Below are 24,367 nucleotides of genomic sequence, written 5' to 3' on the forward strand. Positions count from 1 at the left end.
ATGCACTCCTTCAAGAATGCCTGTATTGATGGAGTGGAGAAGATGGAGGTAGCGTGCTCTAAAACAGCGCCCTCTAGAGAATTCACACAAACCCAAAGAAGTCAAAGGAGTAAGAACAGCGTTGTGATTTAATCCTTTAATATTCTCAAGTGTTTTAACTGAGGAGAACATAAAAATAGCCTCAGATAACAAAAACAAAGCTCAAGTGTCACTAAACTGTTTAGGTATCAATCATGATAGAAAAAAAAGAAAATAAAAGGAACAATTCACCCAAAAAGTCATTGCCTGTGACCACTGACTGAGGTTTCCCCCCATCCATACAAATTATTTGAAGCTACGAGGTCCCTTGGTTTTTTTTTTTCCAGGTGTTAGGGAGTGTTTCAGCAAAAAGCTCCAGACATGTTTTGTGGAATTAAAAATTAACAAACAAACAAACAAACAAACAAACAAACAAAGACAGCTTTTCCGTGACTGAAAATGGTAGAGAATAATTTTTTGGGGTGAATAATTCCTTCAAATGGGTTCAATTTCTAATATCACTTGATTCCATCTGGAAACTTGGAAGGAAGGGGAGCGGGGGGGGGGCGGGGGGGGGGACAACCACTAGATACATTTCATGACTGAATAAAATTATCCAGTGTAAAAACCCTTGTTCCAACTGAGCAGATCGGACTGCATTCACATCCGGTGTACGTTCAAAGACAACGAGCTAAACTGCGCAAACGTCTGAGGTAAAAGCAACTCAAAGTAATCATCTTGTTAAATACAAAAAGAGTGGTTTGATTATGAACGGTGCTCTTGGGGAGACGAGAGCAGACTCGACCCACTGTCGTTGACTTGGCTATGATTCCCAGCAGCTTGCTTGCTTGCTTTCTTTGCAGGACATCTTTCACTGTTCCATCCCTCGCTACTACACCGGGGTCCGGTTAGTGTCTACATCTTCGCACGCGCGCGCACACACACGCACATTCATATGCACCCGTGCACAAAAAAAGAAACAAAACATAGTTAAGCAGCACTGTCTATTAAGGCTTGCATGGAGTCTGTGTGGGCTGAGGAAACTCTACAGAGAGAGGAAGGATGTGATGCATTGCTGCTGAGGAGAACCAATGTGGGAAAAAAAAAAAAATAGAATTATGTCATGCTACAGCTTTTTTTTCTCTTTTTTTTTCTTCGTATTTTGGACCAGGAAATGTGCTGTGGGACGAAACTTGCTCATGAACCGCCTACTTTTTTTCCCCCCCTCAATAAAAGCAAGCAGCAGTCTTAATTACGGCGACGGCGAACAGAGAACAACCGCACCACCTTTTGCACCTCCTACTTCGCAAATCTAAAATCTAAAAGCTTCCCGTTAGGCTCGGCAATCAAACCACAAGGATGACGTGAGATGAACAGGCATTACGCAAACATCGCATTCCATCCGACTGTACGAGCGGAGGCCAAACAGAATGCATGAGAGACGGTGACGGTCTTTGTGTACGAGGGGTGGCTAATGAGCGGCGCCCCCCTTTGGCCTGAGCAGGCTCCTGTTAAGGCTGAAACGACGACGCCGGTTGTGCTCCATCTCTGGCCGGACAGCAGCGGATTCCTTCCGACAGCTGTGGAGCCGCGTCGAGACAGCTGGTGACCTTTGTCTGGGATGCGCCAGAGCGCTCGCAGCAAGCAGAGCGGAGAGTGCAGCGTTACAGCTGTCGAGACTGGCGACGCAGAGCAGGGGCGGAGCAGAAGGCGGGCTAATTTTTTTTATATATTTTTTTTTTGGGGGGGTTGGCCGGTCAGACTGTGGTTATTACCATTTTTTTTTTCTTTTTTAAAGCTAGTGGCGATTTGAGATGCAGTGGATGGAGGAGCGAATGCTGCGGGCTCCAGTCCAGCCCTGCAGGAGATGCTAGGAGTCCCCCAGCCAGGACACTTCAGAGCCCTTGCAGCAGGTTCGAGTGACACCAGCCTCCACACGACCACTCGTGACAGACAGAAAGTCAACGGGACTGTGAGACTTTAAAAACAAAAAGCTGCGATGATGTGGGATGTGTGTGATCGCAGGGGAACTGGGTGTTGTCATTATGATGTGAGAATTTCAAAATATATATATTAAAAAAAGAGCAATGTTTCCTTAGTAATAACAATGAGACCATTGGTTCTCGATCTTTAACATTCAACACGTGGGTCAGAATAAAAACTGAGAGAATATCTAGGACTTGTTGGTGAAGAGGGAGGAAGAAAATACTGCCGTTGAGTTGCTGAAATGCAAGTCGGCCCAAATTTAGTTCCTGGCCAGAATTTTCATGGGCAATGTTTGGTGGATTTAGAGTGAAATGAATGTTGGTGAGTACAGAAAACCAGGCTGGGCCTCAAGGCACTGGTTCCCATTGCAAGTCCCAGTTAGTGGGGGAGGGAGGGGATAGTGGGAGGGGTGACTTCTCCCTGGACCAGGAAGATGAAGACCGAGCAGGTGGCCGCTCCCTGACAGCGATGGCAGGAAGTGGAAGAAGGGAGGTAGCTCAGAGCAGGAAATGGACCCATGTGACCTCAGACGGGCTGAGAGCTTCACCTTTGGGTGTTAACGGGATATAATGGGAGTGGGACGGGTGGTGGTGGGGGGGGGGGGGGGGGGTTAGGGTGGCTTCACTAGCTGGATTAGAAGAAACACGCCGGTGTGCACTGCCGCATCTCCCGCTCATCATCATTTGTGTCTCACAGCAGACAACCTTTCACTCTCTCTTCCTGGTTCCTTCACTTTTCTATGTCTGGCCTCGATTTTTTTCTTTTCCTTTTTCACAGCCGAGTGTTCTCCTCCAAACCTGCCGACTCGACTGGACAGTGGGAGGAGAACCGGGCGGGAGCAGGGGTGAGACGCCGCGCAGCGACCGCACTCGATCAGCGGCCGGATACAGGAAGGGGGTGAGAGAGGGAGAGAGAGAAAGAGAGAGAGAGAGAGAGTGAGAGAGAGAGAGAGAGAGGGAGGGGGGGGCGAGGGACACACTTTAGTTTTGTTTCTTGGCCTCCTGGTCGCCGTAACTTGAACCAGTTTTCTTCACCTCGGTGACCCCGATGAGGCGTCGGATGGCTATAGAGGCTGCGGAGAGGAACACAGAGAAGCAGGGATTGAAGTGATGGACAACACGGGGGCGTCCCGTCGTTTCTCTTCAGTCCAAATCTAATGTGAGAGAACGCTTGTAGGTTGTCCCGACAAGTTCACTGCGAGGCACTTGCGGCACTGTCGTTTGTAGGTTCAGCGCGTCATATTTGGCATATTTGTTAGGAAATACATAGACAAGGGTCTCGCTCCTCGTTAGCTGGAATCCAGCTTTGGGTGCGCAGGCCACCGTTAAACACGGTGCAATCTAAAATGTAACCACTTGACGTCGCCGTTTCTTCTTCAAAATCTCAAAATTTTACACACTTAACCTTTAAAATACTTGTTTTCCCTGCAAGCAAGTTTGATGCAAATCAAAGATCCTCACAAACAGCCTCAACCGTGCGCTCGACGTCAGCGGTAAGAACGAGAGCAAGCGACTGGCTGAACACTCACCGACGATGAGGAAGAGGATAAAGCCAATGATGAGGAGTGGGGAGCCACTGACGGCCACCCCACAAGCAAACTTGATGAGAGGCGAGAGCAGCAGCGTGGCCCAGAACAGGAAGTTGAGCAGCGTCCAGAGCCGGCGGCGTGGGATAATTGTCGGTCCGGGAAACTTTCCCTCCTTGTTGTAATTTTCCTGCAAGGCATCCTGACCACAACAGGACAAAGCAGGAGCGTCAGTCATAGTAGTAGCAATAATAGTAGTAATGAAAAACATTTTAAAGCCCCAGATGATCCCACGCGGCAGCTTTTTAACGTGCCGTCTGTTTTGGTAACATTAACCGCGAAGCAAGGACGAGCTCGAGCACGTTTCATATGATTCACATTCACACGTCGTTAAATCAACAGAAACCAATCACACAGTTATTCAAATAATCGGCATATAATCCGATCAGATAATTTGAACAGTATTACACCATAATCCAGTGTGTGGCAATGGTTTGTGAATTGGTGTTTCTATTATTTATCTTGTAAATCAAGGACAAGAAAAAAAGAAAGACGAGCAATCGACTCCAAACACACAAAATAATGACGGTTAAAAATTGCAAAACACATTTTTCAAATTCTATACGAGTGAGGCCGATGTTCAGCGCCGGTGCGCCTCACTTTACCTTCTCCTGGTAGAGCTTGTGCAGCCAGTTGGCACACTCCTGCTCATCGTCTGGTATGTCCTTCACATCAAACCGCCTGGCAGGGAAACAAGGACGAGGTTCAGGATTGAAACAGTGGAACGGCGAGCTCTTTAAATCAGGGAACAGACGTGGTTCCTTCAACAGGTCAATGGGGAATTAAAACAATCATGTCTCTCGCAGCAAACTAAATAGTCGACTGCAACAGTTCAAGCTTCTAAAATACATATATACACAAAAAAATGAAACATAAAAACTCAGATTTTTGTGCAGTTAATTCACACGGACAGGTGCTTTTTTTTTTTTTTACTTTAGAAAGCAGGTCAGCTGATGCCCGACGATATAAAAAAGCTAAAAACGCCTTTATTTGGTAAAATACAACACATAATAATAATGATCACGTAATGGGGCAAAAACATTAAGAAAGATGTTGATTACATTTGTAGCTTTTCCTGTTATTTTATTATATTTTTTTTTTACAGTTAGTTTGTGATCTCTTTTCAAACTATGCTTCGATCCATCAAAGCAAGCGCGAACCTTTCATTGTCACCGGCGCTCTGTTATACTACGTTTTCACCACTAGGGGGTTCACCTTCCCAAAAATTTAGCAGAGCGTTTCCCTGACAGCTGCTTTCTCTCCCGCCCAACACAAAACCACATTTGTGCAGAAGCGAAAATAGTGCGCAGCCGTACACTCTTCACTCTGCCGGCCTTCTCTCACCAGCGTCACGGCCCTGAACGCACACAGACTCGGCGCTCGGCAAGCGGTCAACACTTGAGTGCTCTTTCTGTCCGTCGTGTCCGCCAGGGGACAAAAAAAAAACAACCTGCAGCTGGTGACATGGAAATCGGTCTAAAAATATGTGTTCCCCATAAAGAAACGGCAGCATGGCTTCAGCCGCCGTGCATTTAAAGCACACGTCAGCGACGCCTCGGAAGCAAACACAGTTTAGGCACTTTACCTGATTGACATGTCGGCTTTGTATTTCTTGCCATTGACGATGCCCAGCAGGGTGGGGGTCTGGTTGTCTTGAAAGTTGAGAGTCACGTCGTATACAGCAGATACTGCAAGCAGGGGCGGAGAGGATAAGAAACACAGATTGGTGCTCGTTCTCAAACTGAGCATGAGCAGATTGGTGTGTGTGTGTGTGTGTGTGTGTGTGCGCGTGCTTGCAGACACTACCTGTGCCTTTCAGACACGACAGCGTGGTGGTGAATCCTTTGGTGCGGGGCAGCAGGTGGTATTTGAGCTTGGGCAGGCCTTTACTCTCCGCCACCTGCATGCTGATCTGGTGCTTCTTCTCCGTGAAGCGGGTGCCCTCGCAATACAGCAGGAACTGCAGAGGGTTGAAAAGCACCATTTTGATATGTACACACACACACACACACACACACACACACACACACACAATGACTGATGAACCGACAGTCCCACAACATCACATCTGGGTTCGGCGACACACAATGTATGTTAAATCAAGTGAAAATATACACACACCACACGTACTTGTGGGTGTTTACGGTTTGCCTGAACACGTCATCTGTGTCAACAGCAGTTGACTAATTCTTGACTTTGAGTTAATTAGCTCAACTGCTGATCTACCTAATCTCTCTTTCGTTCGTCGAGAGGCAGCAAGCAAAAAAAAAAAAAAAAAGAAAAAAAATCATCAACACTAACAGTGATTTACGCCTTTGGCGAAGGTGCAACAAACGCAGCAGAGCCGACAGCCCAGCAAAGAGTTTGTGGAACGTAAAAGCGAGCGGCTTAATGAACTGAAGAGAAGTGCCGACTGTAGTGAGATGTGAAATAGAGACGGTGCCCTGTGAACTAGCACATTACCGCTGTAGCATCAGGCCAGCCAGCAGAATGTGGGTCAAAGGGCAGCGTGAGGACTCGTGTCACAAAGTGAATCTCAGTTATTGAAGTTTGTACAACCAAAAAATAAATAAATAAATAAATAACAATAATAATAATAAACCAAATCCAAAACAAAACAGTGTTTTGTTTAGTAAGCAGTCATGCATCTCAGAGTAAATGTCCCACCTACACACAGCAACTGAAAGAGGTTTTTCCTTTGAAAAGCGTCACTGAGCGGACGTGTGGCTGCATGAAAAGTGACTCAGCTCAAACCTCCAAAGCTCACAAAGAGCTTCGTGACAGCAGAGCACGTCGGCAGCAGGGGGCGGTGTGGCCGATACCTACCCACATACACTCAGGATAGTCTTTGAGTCTGTTCAGCCCACTGAACACCGTCTTCCGGTCCTCCTCCCACTTCCGCTTGCAGAAGACTATTTCCAGGAAGTACCACGTCCAGCCAATCAGAGGGACCTTTAGGAGCTCGTGCTTGGCCAGCACTTTGGAACTCTGCAAGAGGAGGATCTGGTTTTAAAAAGCACAACCCACAAACAAAGGGAGGTAAGAAAGCACAGCTCCAGCGGACCACTGACCCCTAGGATGCCGTATCGCTCACACATGGTCCAGCCGCACAGGAAGTCGATCTCGAAGTTGTGGTTGAGGATGATGATGACGTGCTCCTTGCCGAACTTGTCCACCGTAGCTTGGTCAGTGTATAGGGTGCATTCTGTGCCCGACCACCACTCCAGCAGCATCACCAACTCTGCACAGGGACGGGGTGCGGCAGAACTGTGACGCCACACTCGCGCAGTTTTTGCTTTTCTTTTCTGTGAGGCAAGCGTCCGTATCTACCGCAAAACGCTGACATCATCGCAATTAAAAATGTATGTGGTGGCAACAAATATGCAACCATTTTACTTATTTTGACGCGAATAGCAGTTCAAAGCGCTGACCCCTGCAGGCCTCGTGCTAAATTGCACCTGCGGACCGACTTTTCTGACAAGGTAACAGGAGAAGGACTCTTTGCTGACAAGCGTTTTATCCAGGTAGCAGATGGCCAGCTGCGCACCATCTGGTGCCGCTCCTGTTTGCAGGTTTCCCGCCAAACAAAAGGTTCTGCGTTTGCATGACAAGACGTGTGGGACGTGGGGGGGCAACTTGAAGCTCGAACAACAACAAAACATCTACTCACGACTCCAGAGGGAGTAGGACAGTCGGCAGTTGATCCTGCGATACAGCTGCTTGTTGATGGGCCAGAGGACGCAGGTGCAGAGCTGGATGAAGTTGATGATGAGGCCGCTCACCACGAACACGAAGCCCATCAGCAGCTGCAGGATGAACAGACTCTTCAGGTAGGCCAGCAGAGCCATGGCTGAGGAGCCTGGAGAGCGGAGCGGGCTCCTCTCTATACACTACGACCAACCTGCACGCAGGGAGAGGCAGCGGTGAGCGGGACAGCTGGGTGAATACGGACTTTAGTGACGTGGGCAAACGCGGCTGTTTGAGAGATTCAAAGGGGCAGCGGCGTCTCTTACCACGGTGGATCCTTTTACAAGCCGCGTTTACACGGTCCTTCGGCCAATACTACCGACCTGGGAGGACAAAAGAGAGCAGGTTGAGGCAGGAGAAAAGCCGCAGTACATCACGCACACTCATTCAAACAGAAAACGTTTAAACACGCCGGAGCAGCTGCAAGTGAAGAGAAAGTCGGCAATAATTGTTGGCCCAAGTTACTCAGACTGCTTCTGTAGATTGACGTGACCTACTGGCATGCCTCAAAACTACTACTGAAGGTGCCTCTATTCCTGCGGAGCTACTGATGAGTCAACAGAAAATAAAGGTCAAACACTGACTGCAGTTTGATCTTCAACCTCAGACCAGCCAGAAGAAGGAAGAATAAAATTGGCCTGCATTCAACATTCAACATTAGCTGCTCAGCATTAAAGTTCAATAAGCCAAACAAGCCTCACTTTGCCACAACGCTTAGAATCAATGTAATGCCAACATCTTATTTATACTTCACCAAGACAAGATTTACTTTAAAGCTCAGCTTTGCATTGATTTCTCCAGTAGTTAAGGCAACATACAAACTGGCCAACAGTTGGAAATCGTAAAATTGGGGGGAAAAAAAGACTTGAAAGCTGTGGAGACAGAAGCATCTGATCCAAGGAGGTCACACTGACATTAGCCTCCCAATATACAGAGCCTGGATTGTTCAGCGTCCAATGACTCGCCTTGTTTTGTCCACTATCACTGACTTGTGCCTTTTTTTTTCAGCAGTTGCTTAAAATATTAACAGGTGACAAACAACAAATTAACTGGTTGTATTTTATCCAGCACCACAACAAAAACACTGATCTGAAAAAACACTGAAAAATAAAAGAGCCAGTTGCTGCATTTCTCACTTCTTCTTCTCCTTTCTTTCAAAATAACAATCCTCCCTCTTCGCAAAGTAAAACCAGGTTCCCGTCCAACAACCGCAGCGCACAACTTGACAAACGGCCAAGTAGGTAAAAAGTCTCCCCTCTGTTCCAACCAAAAGCCATTTATCGCCGCCACTATGCAAACAGTGACAGAGAATGTGTGGCAGAGGGGATCTTACGCGCGCCTCCAGGGCTCGGTCTGTGCGTGTAGGACGAGACGGCCGACTGTTGGATGAATGCGCCGCTGACTGGAGCTACTGTGGAGGACTGCACTATCTGTCGCCTGGCCCATCTGACGACGAGTCCAAAAATCCACAGTTGTCTTTTACATCACGTTTCAGATATGACCTTTGCTCTCACAAAGAGGTCCAGTGGGAGGGAATAAGTGCCGAGAACTTCACAGATGACACCTGCGAGATTTTTATTCGCACAGAGAAGCTTTTTTTTTTTTTTTTTTCTCGCAAGAGTTGCAGCGAAGCGGGATGACGAGCTGCAAACGCTCAGAATCACAACTTTATTCTAATTCAGTGTGATGGGTGATCCTCATTTGTAGAGCTAAGCTCATCAGCGTATTGATTTAAATGTAAAACCACATTCCACATGCTGTGAGAAATTGAACTGTGTGCAAAGAGGACTTACAGGTAAGTGTTGCTACGTGGCACGCAAGCATGACTCTGTCAGAGGGAGGCAGAAACTGCTGGGATTGCTCTTTGGCTCATATTTTCAGCAGAAACTGTGGCTGCACTCTGACAGTCTGACAGCCGTGCAGGCTGTGAACTTTGTTCCAGTTCCTTTCTCCACATTCTCTCCCGTCGTCTTTCACACTAGGACACTGATGGGGGTCGCTCAAACTTGCAAAAAGCCACATATTTTCAACAGAGGTGAAACTCTTACGGTTTAAGTGACCAAAGCACATTTTCAAAATTCAACATTCTCAAATAGAGTGAACTAGCTGGTAAGAAAATTCTCAAGAGAATGTTTTCTGCCCTTTAGTCTGAACAAACAACCCCGAGGAGCAAAACTGCTGGGACAATAACACCATGTTCTGGACTCTACCCTCAACGCTGCAGGGCAGCCGTGTCTGAAGACAGCTTCACCACGTGAAGTATGGCATGTTTATAAGCTGTTCTACATAAATGGGCTCTAAATAAATGTTCCACTCAGGAGTTGCAGTGGCACGATGTTGATGAAGATGTCAGAGAGCAACACTTTTGGTGTCAGCTGCCTTTGATCCTCATGGAAGGAGAGGAAGAGATGTGTGTTCCAGGAACCCATCAATTCAAACCTTTCTACTGGTCCCCAATCAGTTTGCTCGGCGGGTTAAACAGAAGCCCATTGATCCAAATGATCGGCACACTGACTGTGTGGATCAGGAGAAAAGTGTGAGTTTACTGGAAATAACTCAAGATATCGTAGGGATAAATGCACCCATTCCAAGGAACCTCTGGTTGGTCTGCCATGGTTATACCAGGAGAAGGTGTCACTTTCACCTGACTCTCCACCATCTGTCCAACACCATCAACATCAGACTCCCGCTGCCACATCACCTTAGCGGTGTTTTGTCTTGTCTGAGTGTCATCTGATCATCTCAGTGCAGCTGTTCCTGGGCACAAACACCGTGGCGGTTCAAGCTGTCCTTTCATAATGCAGGACGGTAACAAAGCATTGGACTGCCTACCACACAAAGGCTCAGTGCTGATAAGAATCCTCCCTTGAGGGATGTCAGGCAGCAAATCTGTTTACATGACAACATAAAAGGTAAGCAGTGTCATGTGACACTGAGCTAATTGGCTAACGCACAGCAGCTTCGTCTAAACCACCTGCAATTCTTCTTTTTCTTGCCTTTATAATTAAATACAATTCAGTGAAACAACAAAAACAGCTGCATTGACTAGAATGTTGCTCAACAAATTAGATTCAGTCCCAAGGCTACCTGTGCTACTATTGGTTAAAAGGCCACCTATTATGACTATTAACCAGCAATTGCACACAAGTGCAGTTCTTAATATTTACACAGGAGCTAGGTCAGTGGATACAGTTCTTAGCTTGTCAGACCAAGCGCCACTGATTGGATCAAATGCTCCTCGTCAGCCAGTTTGGTTAGAGGCTAAATACTGCACACTGCCATTAGAACTCAACTCCCTGTCCAATCTGTCCGGCAGCTTCACCACATTCCAGGTGTCCTCTGTATCTTTGCGTTTGATGTAAAAGAAAAGAAAAGAGTGACTTAAAGAAAGTGGCAAACACTGAATTAGACCACGGAGCTTGGGTGTGGGTGCAGGACCTCCCCATGACCAACACAGCCTGAGGGAAAGATTAGAGACGCTGCCTGTGTGAAAGCTGCTTAAGGTTGGACAGCTGCCTCTACTCTGAATCACCTGAATACAACTTCTGTGCTGACCAGCACTACCTCACAGCCTGTACTCACTTTGAACATAGAACACCTGAAGACCATTATTGCCATTTGAAAACTAAAGGCACCTTGCTTGTCTTTATGATCAGGCACTACAACAGTTCTGAGGAGCTAAAAAAACCTGCGTCAAAACTTACCAGTAGACATAGTAGGCCATCGCCATGACCACCAATGCCCCACAGATCCCAGTGAAGACCATCACAGCACTCTGGTTCAGCATGTTTGCTCCTTGTGTCCTTCCGAGTTTAAACCAAGAAGAAAAGAGGAAACGAAGTCCCGCAAGGCAGCACAGCGGACACTCACAGACTGCCCTGTTTCTCAGCCATGATAATCCACAGAGGAAGATTATGATGATGGCAGCATGTACTCAGGCCGATCCCAATGCAAGAACTGTCTAATCAGCAAGAGTTCATTGGCGACCAAAAATCCCAATCGCTGGAAAGACGAAAGTGACCCGGTTTCAGGTGAACCTGCTGATGACCACTGCACTGTGATTCCACTGATGAATTCTGAGAAGACTGAAAGATTGCTCCCCTCTGGATAGAGGCAGGCACATATGTACAGGCAAGTCTGTCCTACGAGTTTTCCCATGTTCTAATCCAGTGGATCAGATTAGAGCTCGTTAGAAGGCTATTGGCACCCTGGATATGTCACGTTCCATTAACATTAGCGAACGCAACTGGGTGCACCTGGTAAATTTGCATCATACTAGCTGGTCTGAGCCGCAAGGTGGGAAATTTCAAAACAAAATCAAACCTGCTGTGAAAATCTGTATTTTTGTCAAACCTCAGAAGAAATGTCTAAAGCAAACAAAATCAATCATGCACATTGCAGCTGTACAGAATACTTCCACCTGTGGCTTTATGCTAGTACACCTAGCTACTTTGTTCGCTATACCTGTTCAACTGCTCGTGTAAGCAAATGTATAATCAGCAATCACATTCCAGAAACGAATTGCATTAAAGCATTTAGATTAAACTGAGCATCACAATGGTAAAAAAGAAAGAAAAAAAAGAAAAAAAAGTAATTTAACTTATTTTCAACGGACAATATGACTTCAACTGAATTTTATTGACAATGCTACACAGAAGAAGTTTTTTTTTTAATTGCCTTTTCATTCTTTTTTATTGTCCCTCTCCCTAAAGGACATGTGAAATAAACTGGATGAGACTTGAGAATCATTCCATGTCATTGTTATGAGTTATCCATGTAGCCAGAAACACTTTCCAGCAATTTAACGCAGGCATGACACATGAAACAAGTGGGCAAGCATACGAATGCCCCCCTGGAGCTCATGTCAAGAGCGGTTAGGACCAGCCCAAAGAAAGATGCAGAAATAAAGTGTTTACCGAAGCAAACAAGTCAAAGGTCAGAGAACAGACCTGAAGCCTCACCACTGGCCGTAAGGGCCAAATATAAATCCAGATAAAAATATGTTGTGATAGCCGAACAATGAAGGTCAGTCATGTCTGTAGCCACGAAGTCCTTCGAGTCTTGCGCACATGTGCTGCTGAACCCCAGCGGTGACTTTAGTAATGTAGAGGTTTGTTGGATTACATTTCATATTCCCAAGCTGCATCGCTGAATTCAACATTATCAAAGAAATTGTAACTCTAATAATTGTAAAAGACAAGTTGTATGGTTGGGCATGGCAAGAACCAAACACTGTGTGCCTGCCTCCCAACATTTCTAAAGGGACATTTTAAAAATGTGATAGCAAATCCAGGATAAGGACAAAACCAGCAGTGTATGAAGTCTACCAACATACATGGTCCTGCACAACCACCTTCCCATAAGAAATCTTTTACATCACTGATCCCTGCCCTTCAGCGTGGCCTTCAAACACATTCCATCTCCATAGATAGAAATACTATTTCACTGTGCTGTACAGGGGCTTCATCACAGTGGGTGCATAGTGATACATAAAATGGCAGACTCCAGAGAAGCCCCCAGTGGGGTCTAACACTGCGTTTCATTCTACCCTGGAAAGCTGGATGTGGGATATGAAATGAGGTTACAAGTAAATGAACCAACTGAAAACATTGGAGGCAGTTTGTGTCGTTGGTTCACAACCATTGAGGATGTCATAAGATAAAAGGATTAAAAGGGTATACCGCTAATCTTGGCATGTGTCTCAAAGTCCCAATGGGACTTTGCTTTATAGTGTTGTGCTGATAAAAAAGTTCAATAGTTTACTTTAAGTCAACAGTCACGCCACAGGACTTTGAACCCAACGCTTCTTCAATGAACAAGAGCATCCCTGGTCCGCTGGGACGATGCATTTGATGAGATGCGACTGTGTATACTATACTGTACTGCCGTGGCCTTAAACAGCGGTGGCGATCATCGTCTCTGGCAACAGGAAATTAACAGGTTGCATTTACAACTGAGTGAGGCACTCCAAGATAAACATGCATATAACTATTTCCTATGAAACATAATCACTATATGTCCCAGACGAGTTGGTGAGGGAAATTCAACTGCAGGGCTGACAGAAGCTCATAAAAAATAAAGTTTTAAACTTTGCATTTGGTCAATCACATCTCTATAGTCACCTTGTCAGCAGCACTGAATGCGTTACCAGCAGAAAACTGATTCCCTTTGCAATGATGTTCCATTTGTAAAGACCATTCATTTACAACATTGCCGACATTATCAGCAAAGAGAGAGTGAGCGAGTGAGGTCCAGGCTGCTGGCAGGCCCGCCCCACTGTCTCTACTGCCACATTCTGGAGGGGGTCTGTGGTGACCCTGGCTCTAAGGGTGGGGGAGTAGTGCTGAGTGTGGTCACCCTGGAGGGAGGATGGGGTGATCTGCCACACTGTGGACAATACGGGATTGCCACAAGCTGCAGCACGACGGTTGCTTCACCCAGGAGCTGTTAGTCCAGTAGCGCAACAATCCACACAGCACAATTTTGAAAAGCATGCAAGACAAGAGAGACTATGCCAACTGATACTCCTAAAAAAAAAACAACAACAATGGGTGGGGAATGTGAGGTTGCCCATGCTTGTGCCTTCTTGCAAAGGCATGGGCAAACTACGGCCCGGGGGCCATATGCAGCCTGTCAAACTTTTTAATGCGGCGTGCCAAATTTGTAGAAATTCTATTAATATTAATATAAGTAATGTAATAGCTGTACTTCATACACTTTATCAGTGTTTTAAGAGTCATTTCCATTGGGCATTTGTTCATTTTCAATTGACATTAAATCACATGTTTTCTTCATATCTCACAAGATATTTTTTCCTCCTATGAGGTGGCTCACCCAAAACACTCCATCCATCTGCTCCTGCCCGGTCCCCCCTCTGTCACATTTTAGAACACACTGTGGCCCACCAGTCGAAAAGTTTTCCCCACCCCTACCCTAGCACATGCACACAGGAAAACAGCGCAACTGCAATCCATACAAACAGGACAACGCAATAAAACAAACTTTGCAGGGATACAGGAGTTAATTACCATAAAGTGACAGCAGAAATAAGATCAACCACAAAACACGAGGTTTATCGAGATCCATCGAACGCACGCGTTCAAACTACCGGTCAAGTGCCGAAGCTTTAACCGTTGCTGTGAAGACAAACGCCTTGAGGGCGCGCGGATCAGCGCAAATCCCAGAAGAATCCCAGATCCAACTTTTGTTTCGGGGACTCTGCGAGAGGAGACCGCTGCCACACAAATACCAAATAACGGCATTGAACCGATCACTGGCAAACGTCCAGCTGATGCGGTAAATAGACTATAAAGGCGAAAAAGCGACACGTCTGATGGACGCAACCTTACTTTTTTTTTTTAATTGGCCCGGCGACTTTTGCTCTTGCTTGCGTTAGAACACGATGGTTGCAAGCTGCAAACCCGAAAGCCGCAGACTTGAATGAACTCCAGTAACCTTCTATGTGGCGTGTGCTATGATGACAGCGTGCGCAGGTCAACTCGGAGCCAACCAACCAACCAGGCGCTGCCTTTGACGTACCGAGGGGCACGGCCGCGGCTCGGAGATGAATGAACCCGGAGACACATCTGACCAATTTGATCAGCCATGCTCCCCCCCCCAAAAGTGTGCAACGCTACCGGCGTGTGGCCGACTGAGCAAGTTAAGCTTGAAGAAGCGACTAGCCAAGCAGCGTGCACTTCATGCTCCAAACCACCAGTGAAGCAGGCTGCATGACACCTGTCTTAAAGCATCCGGTGTTTGAAATAATACACATTTACTGGTCCAACAGGTCCAACCTTCTTAGAACGAGAGATTGACACGACCAGCAGAAAAGGTGAGGCTAGCTGGCAACAGCAGCAGCCTCAACCTGACGCAAAGTGCCCCCACGCAAACAGGGCAGCAGCGCAAGGACAGAGCTAACAGGGCTAGACGTTAGCAACGCTTGTAGCAAGTTAACGACGGTCAAAGGACAGGAATTGACAATGACATTTTGGTGGACAACAAAGGGACGAAGTACCTCCAGGTTGCCGCACTGGTAATGAGTGCCAAGTTTTCACCACACAAAAACATTTTTGAGCTGAGCTGTGCAACGGGCTAGCAGCATGCTAATGTGCTAGTAGTGAGCCCGCTAAGGCTGGCAGCCAGTGGCAGACAGTAACGGTACTCACCTCGATTTTATCCACTGCACACTGAGGCCGCTCCGTAGATTTTCTTACACCTTTACCGCTGCTCTCTGTCCCCCCCACCCCGCCGCGTGCCAAAAGCAGTCCTGCTAAGGGTTTCTCCCGACTTGCTCCGATTCTCGAAACAGGTTCAAAATGACTTGGTCTAATGCGATTTGCCAGAGCGCTATTGTTTGTCGGTTAAAGCCCCACATTTCCTCAAAGCCCATCTGGGGGTAGCAAGCCCAACATCCGGTCTGGACCCTCATTCATTTCCAGACATAAATGAAACACACAGCATTTTTTTTTTTTTTTTTTTTTAAACACATCTCTTTATTTACAGTGTGCAGGCACGAATACGACAGGTTACCATTTATTGTCTAGAAATAGTGATATGTATTTAAAAAAAAAAAAAAAAAAAAAAAAGTTTGCAGTTTGCAGCATATAATTTCCCTGTGACAATTTACTACCAGAATGATATAAAGTAGTACAAAATAAATAGTCTTTTAAAGGTTATTTTTGTTTTTAAAAAACAAACAAAAAAACGTGGTTCTAGATGGCGTATGCTCTGCATGAAAAAGATATATCTATGTTATCTACACATTTAATCTAACTTTTCATCATTTGAAATATGCACGCATTTCAAACACATTTTACAGCCACTGTGGTCAAGATGTGCTGTCACAACTCCTAAAACAAATCTCTGTTCTAAAGCGATTTCTTTATACTATTTTGGTACTACTATGAACGTGGTGCGCGTCACAGGCCACGCGTCAACTTTAATGTCAACTCCAATACGTGTGACGTCATTGCCAGTGTTTCCTGAGATGTACGTTCAACGAATTTAGACCCAGCTCGCCCTCTGCTGGCGTCATCGTATAACTCCAGCCTAAAATGCACACGCCACTTTTGAGGATGGGATATGTATGATCCAGACTATGACCCACAATCTTCATACCTTCTTCATGAATTATTATTTCTCTTCCATACGGTATATTGTTAACGTTTCTAACACGTCTTCTTTACTTTGCCAAAGAGTATTCAGGTTGCAGTTGGGCAGACATTGCAGACTGTCTGGCTATGTGGGTTAATGCTGGCTAGTCGATGGATTAGAGTTGGCAGAACAGAGCTGTCACCTGGCCCTAATCCCTGCTGTGTAGTAAGCGCTTGGCAACTGACTTGTCTGCCGTTCCTCCTTATGTTGTGCGGTTTAGATATCGTCTTAGATTCTCTCATATGCACAATATCAAATCCATTCAGGAAAATTCAATACAATGAATTTGTATTTAATTTCTAGATTTTTATAAAATAGTGAACTGCAATATTTATTTCCGTATCTTTGCCAAGTATTCCACAAAATAGTCAATTTAGTCATTTAAATGCCCCTATCTTTGAATTAGTCCATTTTTAAAGGTTGAATAAAACCACATTACTTTGTCGTAGAAAAATTGAGGTATTAAAAGCACATTTGGCCTTATATTCCCTTACGACACAACTATAACTAAAGTAATAACTAGTATTCTATGGATTTATGTAACCCAACACAAGTCTGTCTGTAACATAGCCATCACTCTGTGACCCTAATGGTCAACAGGTCAGTGACCGGTGGGGCTTAACAGGTTTTTAACAAGACAAATATCAGCCAGTATCTGCATTCCAAGTAATCAAACAAAACCATCACAGTTTGAGCAAAAGATACAATTTTATTACATTGTACAGTATATTATACTGTTCTTATAATTGCTCAATATTAGAGAAGCAGCTGGAGTTTGGCACTTGACTTCCTACCATGACTGAAGCTCATCTAATCCCCTGACAGTCGCCTCATTAAGGCTAATAATGTGTAGCATTCCCTGTCGTGCAGACTTTTCAGATATGACAACGGTTAAAATCGACACAATTATAATTTGTATTAAACATTCTAAAGATTATCTGTGCAAAAAAAAAGGCCTCAGTCAGAGATGTAGAAAATAACGACATTGATATATGAAGTTACACATCTGCTGATCAAAAAAAAAATGCAGGATTGAATAAAAGAAAAGATTGAAAACAGAAGTAATTATAGTAAGTAATTGATTCACAGAACAATCTTAGACATTAAGAACTTTTGTGATCGCTTTAGCCACTACTTGTTTGAGGCAATTGGTATAAAACAGGACGATACTGACTCTGTGTTGACATCACAGAAATTGCATTAGCTGTTTGGAATTCAGTGACATTTAAAACACACACGAGTTACAAACAAACATCCAATTAGCAGGGATAGGCCGGTTTCACCCAAAGTGCAAAACAGAACGACTGGATTCTAATCACGACATGCCTTATGCAATTGTTTTCCTTAGAAAACTTCAGGTAAAAGTTTGTGAATCTGACATCATTTGAAATATCATTATTTAGCAGTGACTGTTACAACCTCCATGATCTCTTATGCAAATTCTCTCCAAAATAAACATGTGCTTATGATAACTCCAGATGAACACGCCAGAAATACACGCGACTTGCCCTTAATTACTATGACAATGTCAACCAGTTAGGACCTGCCTGTGCATCCAGCACTGGTTCTCTATATATTTGCTTAATTTTGATTATGTGAGATTAGTAGTTTTCTAGCAATTAACAGTTTTCAACCATGTAAGGAGGGATTCAATTACGCTTGCGATACCTTTTCATCCTAAGAAAAAAATAAAAATAGTTGGCTACTGTCTTCTAGGGGGAGATTACATATGCACAGGTAAGAGTAAAGACATGTGGCAGTGATCCCAATGTGTCTGTGAGCAGAATGTGAATTAAATCCATCCTGCAGAGTCTTCTCATGAACATCATTCCGTAAGGCAGAGACGCGTAATAACAGTCGTATGTAATAAAGATCCTACATGTTGGACGGAGCAGGTTCACCTTCAGAACCAGGATATACTGAGACTGAAATGTACGCTGGACGTTCCCAAAAATCTGTCCGCATGGCTAGGATGCCTGTATGACCTTAGCATTCACGACAATGGCAGGGTTCTCGATGTCAGCTTTGCTCTGGACCATCCTCAGCTCCAGCTGCGCAGGGCTGGGCCTCTTCCCAGGACCGGCCACCTCTGGAAAACACACAGCAGTTCAATGCAAAGAGGTTTCATTCAAACTGTCAATGCTAAAACTGAAAGAATCCATTTTGAGGTGGGCTGTATACAAAAGGCTAAATATGCTGTTTTGGGATCATAAAAGAAATAAAAATGAATTGGTTTCAAATGGGGCACGTTGAAAGGCAAAAATGTCACACATTGCATTTCACCTGCCATCTTAAAAACAGCGAGGTGTAAAATATGACAAATCATTTCATAAAGAATTCCAAACCATACCGTTGGCATACGTAATGGTCCTCTTTATCACGTGGTGCATGACCGACACAGTCTTTTCACAGGCAGCCTGTGGCAAACAGAAGTCGAGATGAATTACAGCGGCACAGTCAGAGCAGACGTCTTGTCTCGAGCCGCCCTGAGACTCAGACCTTCAGGTCTTTGGGGTGATGGTGAGTCCAGGCCAGCAGCAGGGCGGCAAACAGGTCCCCCGTGCCCACAAACACAGCGTCCACTTTGGGAATGTCCATGCAGATTTTATGACTGGTAACTGTCCCATCTGAGTTTACTATAATGAGGAGAAACAAGTGAATAAACCCTTAAAAAAAAACTACAACTTGACTATTGGAATGAAGTTGCGACTGTTTGGGTAGGTTACCTATCTTTTGGCTGCCAAGGGCCACCAGGTACTGGTCCCCGTGCTTGGAGGGCAGGTCTGTACTGGTGAGGACGACAGTCTCTGGGCCCATTTTATGGAGCAAGTCCATAACCTGGATTAGAGGTCAAATCCCTGGTCAACAAATCATCTGCTTCTTTTGTTTGTAACAAAATCAAAAAACAGAAGTGTGGAAATGTGGTCACGGCTTCTCACCTGTAGGGCTTCTTCCTCCGAGTTAATTTTCCTCCCAGTCAACAGTCTGTGTGAAGGCAGACGAGTGTGTTAGTTCCAATCAAAGCTCCCTCCTCAACCAGAGGTGTGAAAATGTTATTTTGTGGGCTGATTTTTGATGCGTTTTTGACGATTGGCGCACTCACTCTGCCTCAAAATGGTTGGGAGTGAGGATGTCAGACAAAGGCACTATCTTCTCCCTGTAGACCGGCAGCAGGTTCTCTGGGACGTACTGAAGCAGGCAGGGAACAAGACACCAATCTCATGAGACTCCAGATAATAACTGGTGACCTCAGACAAGGAAACGGGTAAAGTCCAGAGCAGACTTTTTAACACAGAGTAGTTAATTAATATTCAATGTATGTATTTATTTTGAGTCCTTTCTTTTATGTTGGTAAAGCACTTGGGTAAACGCTTTAGATTTTGCAGGACATGTAACCACAGGCTAGTCGATCAGTTATACAATGCTTACCATGGCGCCTTGGTCTCCCATGACAGGATCGCACACTGTGGAGAGAAAAAAGAAAGAAGAAAAACTTGAATTTAAACCTCCGAAGCAACTAAATAACCATTTACGTAATTGACTCATTTTCCTTTTTTTAAAAAAACAAAACAAAAACAGAAACAAAAAAAACGATTCCAGTCTGCTTAAAAGCCACGATGGAGACAAAATGCTTCATGTGATATACAACAAAATGCTGAAATGCTCGTAGCCTTGTGCTATGAAAAGTATCCCCGCTCACCGTATACCAGGCTGGGATTGGCCTTCTTCAGCTCCAGGATGATGTCAACCACCATCTCCAGGAAGGACGTGTCCCTGCTGTAGCCTTGGAGAGACAAAAAAAAAAAAGAAAAAAAAAAAAAAAAGAAGGAAAATGTCAAAAGTTTGGACACACCCTATGAATTTAATGTCTTTTCTTTCATTCTCATGACTATTGACATTGCAGTTTCTCACTGAAGACATCAAAACTACGTATGAACACACATGGAATTATGTAGGAGACAATAAAAGTGTAAAATAACTCAAAACACTTTTTATATTTAAATTCTTAAAAATAGCCACCTTTCATAAAAAACATATTTTGAGTTATTTAACATGTTTTAATAGGTTTCTATCTGCAGTATAGAAAGTAAGATGTAAAGATAAGGAAAAAACGTTGCATTAAATAGTGCGTCCATGTATATTGTATTGTATTGCTTAACCTGCCCCCATCTCTCGCGCTGGATGAGAAAAGATGTTTTTATGTGACGACCTTGACGTGACATTAATGGTTGGTTATTTTGTTCCCTTATCCAGTGGGCACATCAAGAAACTATTCAACATATATTTTCTGCTGCTGCTGCTGCAATTCCACAGACCCACGGCTGTGGAAGGTTACACAACTCGGACTCACCTGTGAGGATGTAGTCATAATGGTTGACCTTGTTGAGCTTAATGCCCTCGTAGAGCACGTTCAGCTCTTCTGCAGTCAGCACTTGGCCCTTCCAGTGGGCATAGCCTGAGATTAATAAAAGGAGGAAATAGGATAGTAGTGACAAACAGATGGGGGGAAAAAACGACCCTTGGTTTTTAAAACAGTAAACAGGTGCTTGGGGGAGTTTCGGTGTCAATAAAGAGGCAGCAGTGTTTTTCACTCTCCTCCCCTCTGCTGAGGTTCCTGGAGCCAAGAGGGGCCTCCTCACTGCCTGAATGGGATGTCTGTGCCTCGCTGCCAGTTTCCCTTTCTCTGTCCCCCCCATGTTTTCACCATTAACCTTGAATCAACCCTCGAAAGCTGTTCCCACTGCGAAGAGAAAGGATGCCCTCCAAACACACTGGGGGAATAATGTTTACACTGAAGCGCTGAGTTTAGACAGAGCCCAAACTTGACCCTGAAGCAGCGAGAGCGCCTCTCCACACAGCAGATTGGAATTGGGTTGAATGTGAAGGAAATAATAAATGGAGACTTTTTCTTCTTCCTAACAGGAAATAGAAGATTGTTCACTGCGCGGTTCAGTCTCAGAAGATCAGATGTTTGTATAGCGGTTCAGGCAGGTCAGATGAAAATGTCTTGGTCCCCTGCAGTGGGAGCAACATTCCTCACATACTCTGGCACCACATACCCCAGATTATAATCTGATCCTCTCTGCAGGTGCCTCAGCAACAGTGTTTCACGGGAGAAATCACTGTTCCATGAAACGCAACAAAAACAAATTCAACACTTTTGAACATTTGTTGCTCAGTCTTTTTTGTCTTTGCTGCTTTTGTCACGTATGATGCTTAAATACATACAAATCTAAAAAGTTCATACGTTGAAAGCATTCATGAAAAATGTGTCATTGGTTTGCAGTGTTATTTCTGTAAAAAAACAACCTTTAGAGTTGCACAAAGAGGAAACTAAATGTAGCACTTTGAATACTTTTACCAATTTATTCACAAACTTTGAATTTCGACTTAAAACAAAGCACAACAGCGAAGGTCTATTTTCTTTTTCTGTAATTACCCTCAGTTTCCTCCTGTTACAAACGTGCAAATAACTCAGCTTGACAGTGGGATTAGTAGCACTGCATGTCATGCATGTAAAGTGGGACCTCTGCACTCTAACAGCTCTACATTGTTGAGGCCTCTCTGAATGGTTGCCGCCACCCCTGAGATTGAACAAGTAACTTTGAGCATAGACGTGGAGCCTCTCCAGTGGTGCAACACCAACAAAATAATAAACTAACCAGCCATGAATGTTGGACATTAACCTTCCGAGCTCAACATCTCTCGTAAACCTGGCTGATGACCAACAGGCTGTTAGGGGATCACAGAGCTCATCATGGCGCTTCTGTAGTGCGAGACAAAGTGCAAAGTCCCTCACACTGCGATTAACTTGTTGCCAGGTGTGATTGAAAGGACGTGAAGTGAGCTAAAATCCTGTGCGTGTCTATAAAAATTGACGTTGGGACGTCAGCGTTTGACTCCCTCGCCAGACTCCTGCTCTGCAGGCCTCAGCAACACACCTCTTTGAAGTGACCTGCTGCATTATTCACAAAGACTTAAATCAGACCCCCTTCACGGTGGCAAACCAGTAATAACACGACAAGAATCACAGCTTCATAATTGACTAAAAGAGTGAGGGCTGCGAGAGGTTATTAAGGGGGAAATGACGGGGCTTCTCTTTAATCTGAACGGAAATCACTTGGTTGGTTCGCACACAGCGTCTGAAAAGCGCTCGACCCACCTGTGTGATTAGAGAACTGCACCGAGTTGATTGAGTCCACTTCAAAACCCAGCACCTGAGGGGTATAAGAATAGAAGTGTGAAACACAACCATGAAGATAGAACAAGAAGATCTGACTGTACTGTTTAGATCCTACAGAGTTTGACTGTGAGACTGGGTCTCAAGGATCAGATTTATTATTAATTTATTTATTCTTTATTATTATTATTATTATTATTATTATTATTATTATTATTATTATTATTATTATTATTATTATTTATTTCTTAGCACACTCAGTTTTGATTGAATCAACCCATGCTCAGGCAGATATGGAGTCCTGAGCCACTGGCAAAATTTAATTATGCTTTTATTACAAGGGTGATTTAAGGTCTGAATACCAATGTAGGCCAACAGCAACAGTGAGTGGGACAAACATAAAAAAAAAAACCTGTGTCTGAACTGACCTACAATATTGAAATAGCTCATTTTGAAGATTGGCTTCGCAGCGTGTTGCTTTCTGAGGGTAACTGGAATGTTTTCAATGTGGTGTGAATCATCGCAACATCGGGTGTCTTTTATTGTCGGCAGCCAAGACGGACCAATAGTTGAATTGCACTGATCCTGAAGAAAGTTTCTGGGGCTAAGGCTCCTCAGGCCGAGCCCTGGGGGCTGTTTGAGGTGCAGGGCTGGGCTCAGTTTGTTGAGGGACTGCATCAGCTGGATGCTGAACAAGCTTCACACCCCAGTAAAGGTGAAGGACCGTGGGTCTCAGAATAAAACAAAAAACAAAACAGGATTACAATAAAGTGGGGGCACGTGGGGCTTTTGAAACTTGTGGCTGCAGCGTGTTCTTGTTGCAACAGTTGCTGAAAGTTGCACGCGAACTCTGGTGACTTGGTTCAACACAGAGCTGCAGCAGGGATTAGACAGGGATTGTGCCGCTGTCACTCTGAACTCAAACGGAGCATGGAGAGAACAGACACTCGAGTCGACTCACATTTGCGAAAAAACAAACAAACCCCAGCAACCCTTGTTCTGGACTGGGACGCAGCTGCTTCAACTCATGCAACACTGGCTGTCACAGACAGGAAGTCCGTCTCCACAACAGATGGACTTGGATATGCCGAACAATGCGAGCTACTAACTTAAACACACACACAGCCACCTCAGAATCAGACCCGTGTGCCATTTGTGGTTCTTACCTGCAGCGGAAATGTTGCCGACTTGTTACCGACGTATCCCCTGACAACGTGACTCTGGATAGACAGCACGCGACACTCCATTCCAGCAACAAGAGCGAGGTGGATTTTAAACAGAAAGCACACACGCACGCACGCACGCACAACTAGTGTGAGGTTCTGGGGGCTGCAGCAGAGAGTGGCGCGCTAACGTTTAGACGGCCAAACTTCCTGTGCGTGTGCTGCTGCTGCTGCTGCTGCAGTCAAGGGCAGAACCGTCGGTGCTGTTAAGAGACATAGAGCCGGTGTTATGACGAGGACTGCATGCTTGCCGCGTTCTGTGCCTCGCGGGAGCCAAGTACGGCAAACGACTAGGGTCAAATATTAATTCCGTTGCATTCTGTTAGCACACAGTCAAACCATTATACAAGGAAAAGACCCCGAAAGTAACTCACGACCACATTTGACTTGTCATTTAAACAAAAAAAAAAAAACAAAAAAAAAAACAACGTTATTTTTTTATTTATTTATTTTTAACTTAAACACCAACTC

General features: G+C 44.8%; 2 protein-coding genes across 3 annotated transcripts; both read right to left on the reverse strand.

Moving 5' to 3' along the window:
* Positions 1 to 121: 121 nt before the first annotated feature.
* agpat3 (1-acylglycerol-3-phosphate O-acyltransferase 3) lies at positions 122 to 15,737 on the reverse strand. 2 transcript variants are annotated; one of them, XM_076039814.1, is made up of 10 exons: positions 15,505 to 15,737; positions 7,603 to 7,659; positions 7,260 to 7,490; positions 6,661 to 6,830; positions 6,416 to 6,577; positions 5,396 to 5,549; positions 5,175 to 5,277; positions 4,195 to 4,270; positions 3,533 to 3,731; positions 122 to 3,076 (listed from the first exon to the last, which is right to left on the reverse strand). In XM_076039814.1, the coding sequence occupies exons 3-10, from the start codon at positions 7,435 to 7,437 to the stop codon at positions 2,985 to 2,987; spliced, it is 1,134 nt and encodes a 377-aa protein (XP_075895929.1). In that variant the 5' UTR covers positions 7,438 to 7,490; positions 7,603 to 7,659; positions 15,505 to 15,737; the 3' UTR covers positions 122 to 2,984. The 2 variants fall into 2 exon arrangements, with proteins under 2 accessions (XP_075895929.1, XP_075895930.1); XM_076039815.1 differs by lacking the exon at positions 15,505 to 15,737 and adding an exon at positions 8,670 to 8,802.
* A 1,444-nt stretch (positions 15,738 to 17,181) lies between these two features.
* On the reverse strand, positions 17,182 to 24,144 carry LOC142897540 (pyridoxal kinase-like). The gene is made up of 11 exons (XM_076039954.1): positions 23,840 to 24,144; positions 22,656 to 22,710; positions 20,844 to 20,948; positions 20,193 to 20,276; positions 19,922 to 19,956; positions 19,596 to 19,681; positions 19,432 to 19,477; positions 19,219 to 19,330; positions 18,992 to 19,128; positions 18,843 to 18,909; positions 17,182 to 18,581 (listed from the first exon to the last, which is right to left on the reverse strand). The coding sequence occupies exons 1-11, from the start codon at positions 23,918 to 23,920 to the stop codon at positions 18,460 to 18,462; spliced, it is 930 nt and encodes a 309-aa protein (XP_075896069.1). The 5' UTR covers positions 23,921 to 24,144; the 3' UTR covers positions 17,182 to 18,459.
* Between the last annotated feature and the right edge of the window lie 223 nt (positions 24,145 to 24,367).

The sequence above is a fragment of the Nelusetta ayraudi genome, unplaced genomic scaffold (assembly GCF_046127955.1).
Source record: "Nelusetta ayraudi isolate G7.1 ecotype Tasmania unplaced genomic scaffold, CSIRO-AGI_Nayr_v1 ptg000060l, whole genome shotgun sequence".
NCBI lineage: Eukaryota > Metazoa > Chordata > Actinopteri > Tetraodontiformes > Monacanthidae > Nelusetta > Nelusetta ayraudi.

Excerpts from the sequence above, each read along its gene's own strand:
- LOC142897540 (XM_076039954.1), bottom strand. The coding sequence starts at position 23,920 with ATGGAGTGTCGCGTGCTGTCTATCCAGAGTCACGTTGTCAGGGGATAC. Across the intron at positions 20,277-20,843 it reads TTATGACTACATCCTCACAG|GCTACAGCAGGGACACGTCC; the intron begins GTGAGTCCGAGT and ends TGTCTCTCCAAG. Across the intron at positions 19,682-19,921 it reads TGGGAGACCAAGGCGCCATG|TACGTCCCAGAGAACCTGCT; the intron begins GTAAGCATTGTA and ends TGCCTGCTTCAG.
- agpat3 (XM_076039814.1), bottom strand. The coding sequence starts at position 7,437 with ATGGCTCTGCTGGCCTACCTGAAGAGTCTGTTCATCCTGCAGCTGCTG. Across the intron at positions 5,550-6,415 it reads ACTATCCTGAGTGTATGTGG|TTCCTGCTGTATTGCGAGGG; the intron begins GTAGGTATCGGC and ends AACCCTCTGCAG. Across the intron at positions 3,077-3,532 it reads TATCCTCTTCCTCATCGTCG|CCTCTATAGCCATCCGACGC; the intron begins GTGAGTGTTCAG and ends TCCTCTCCGCAG.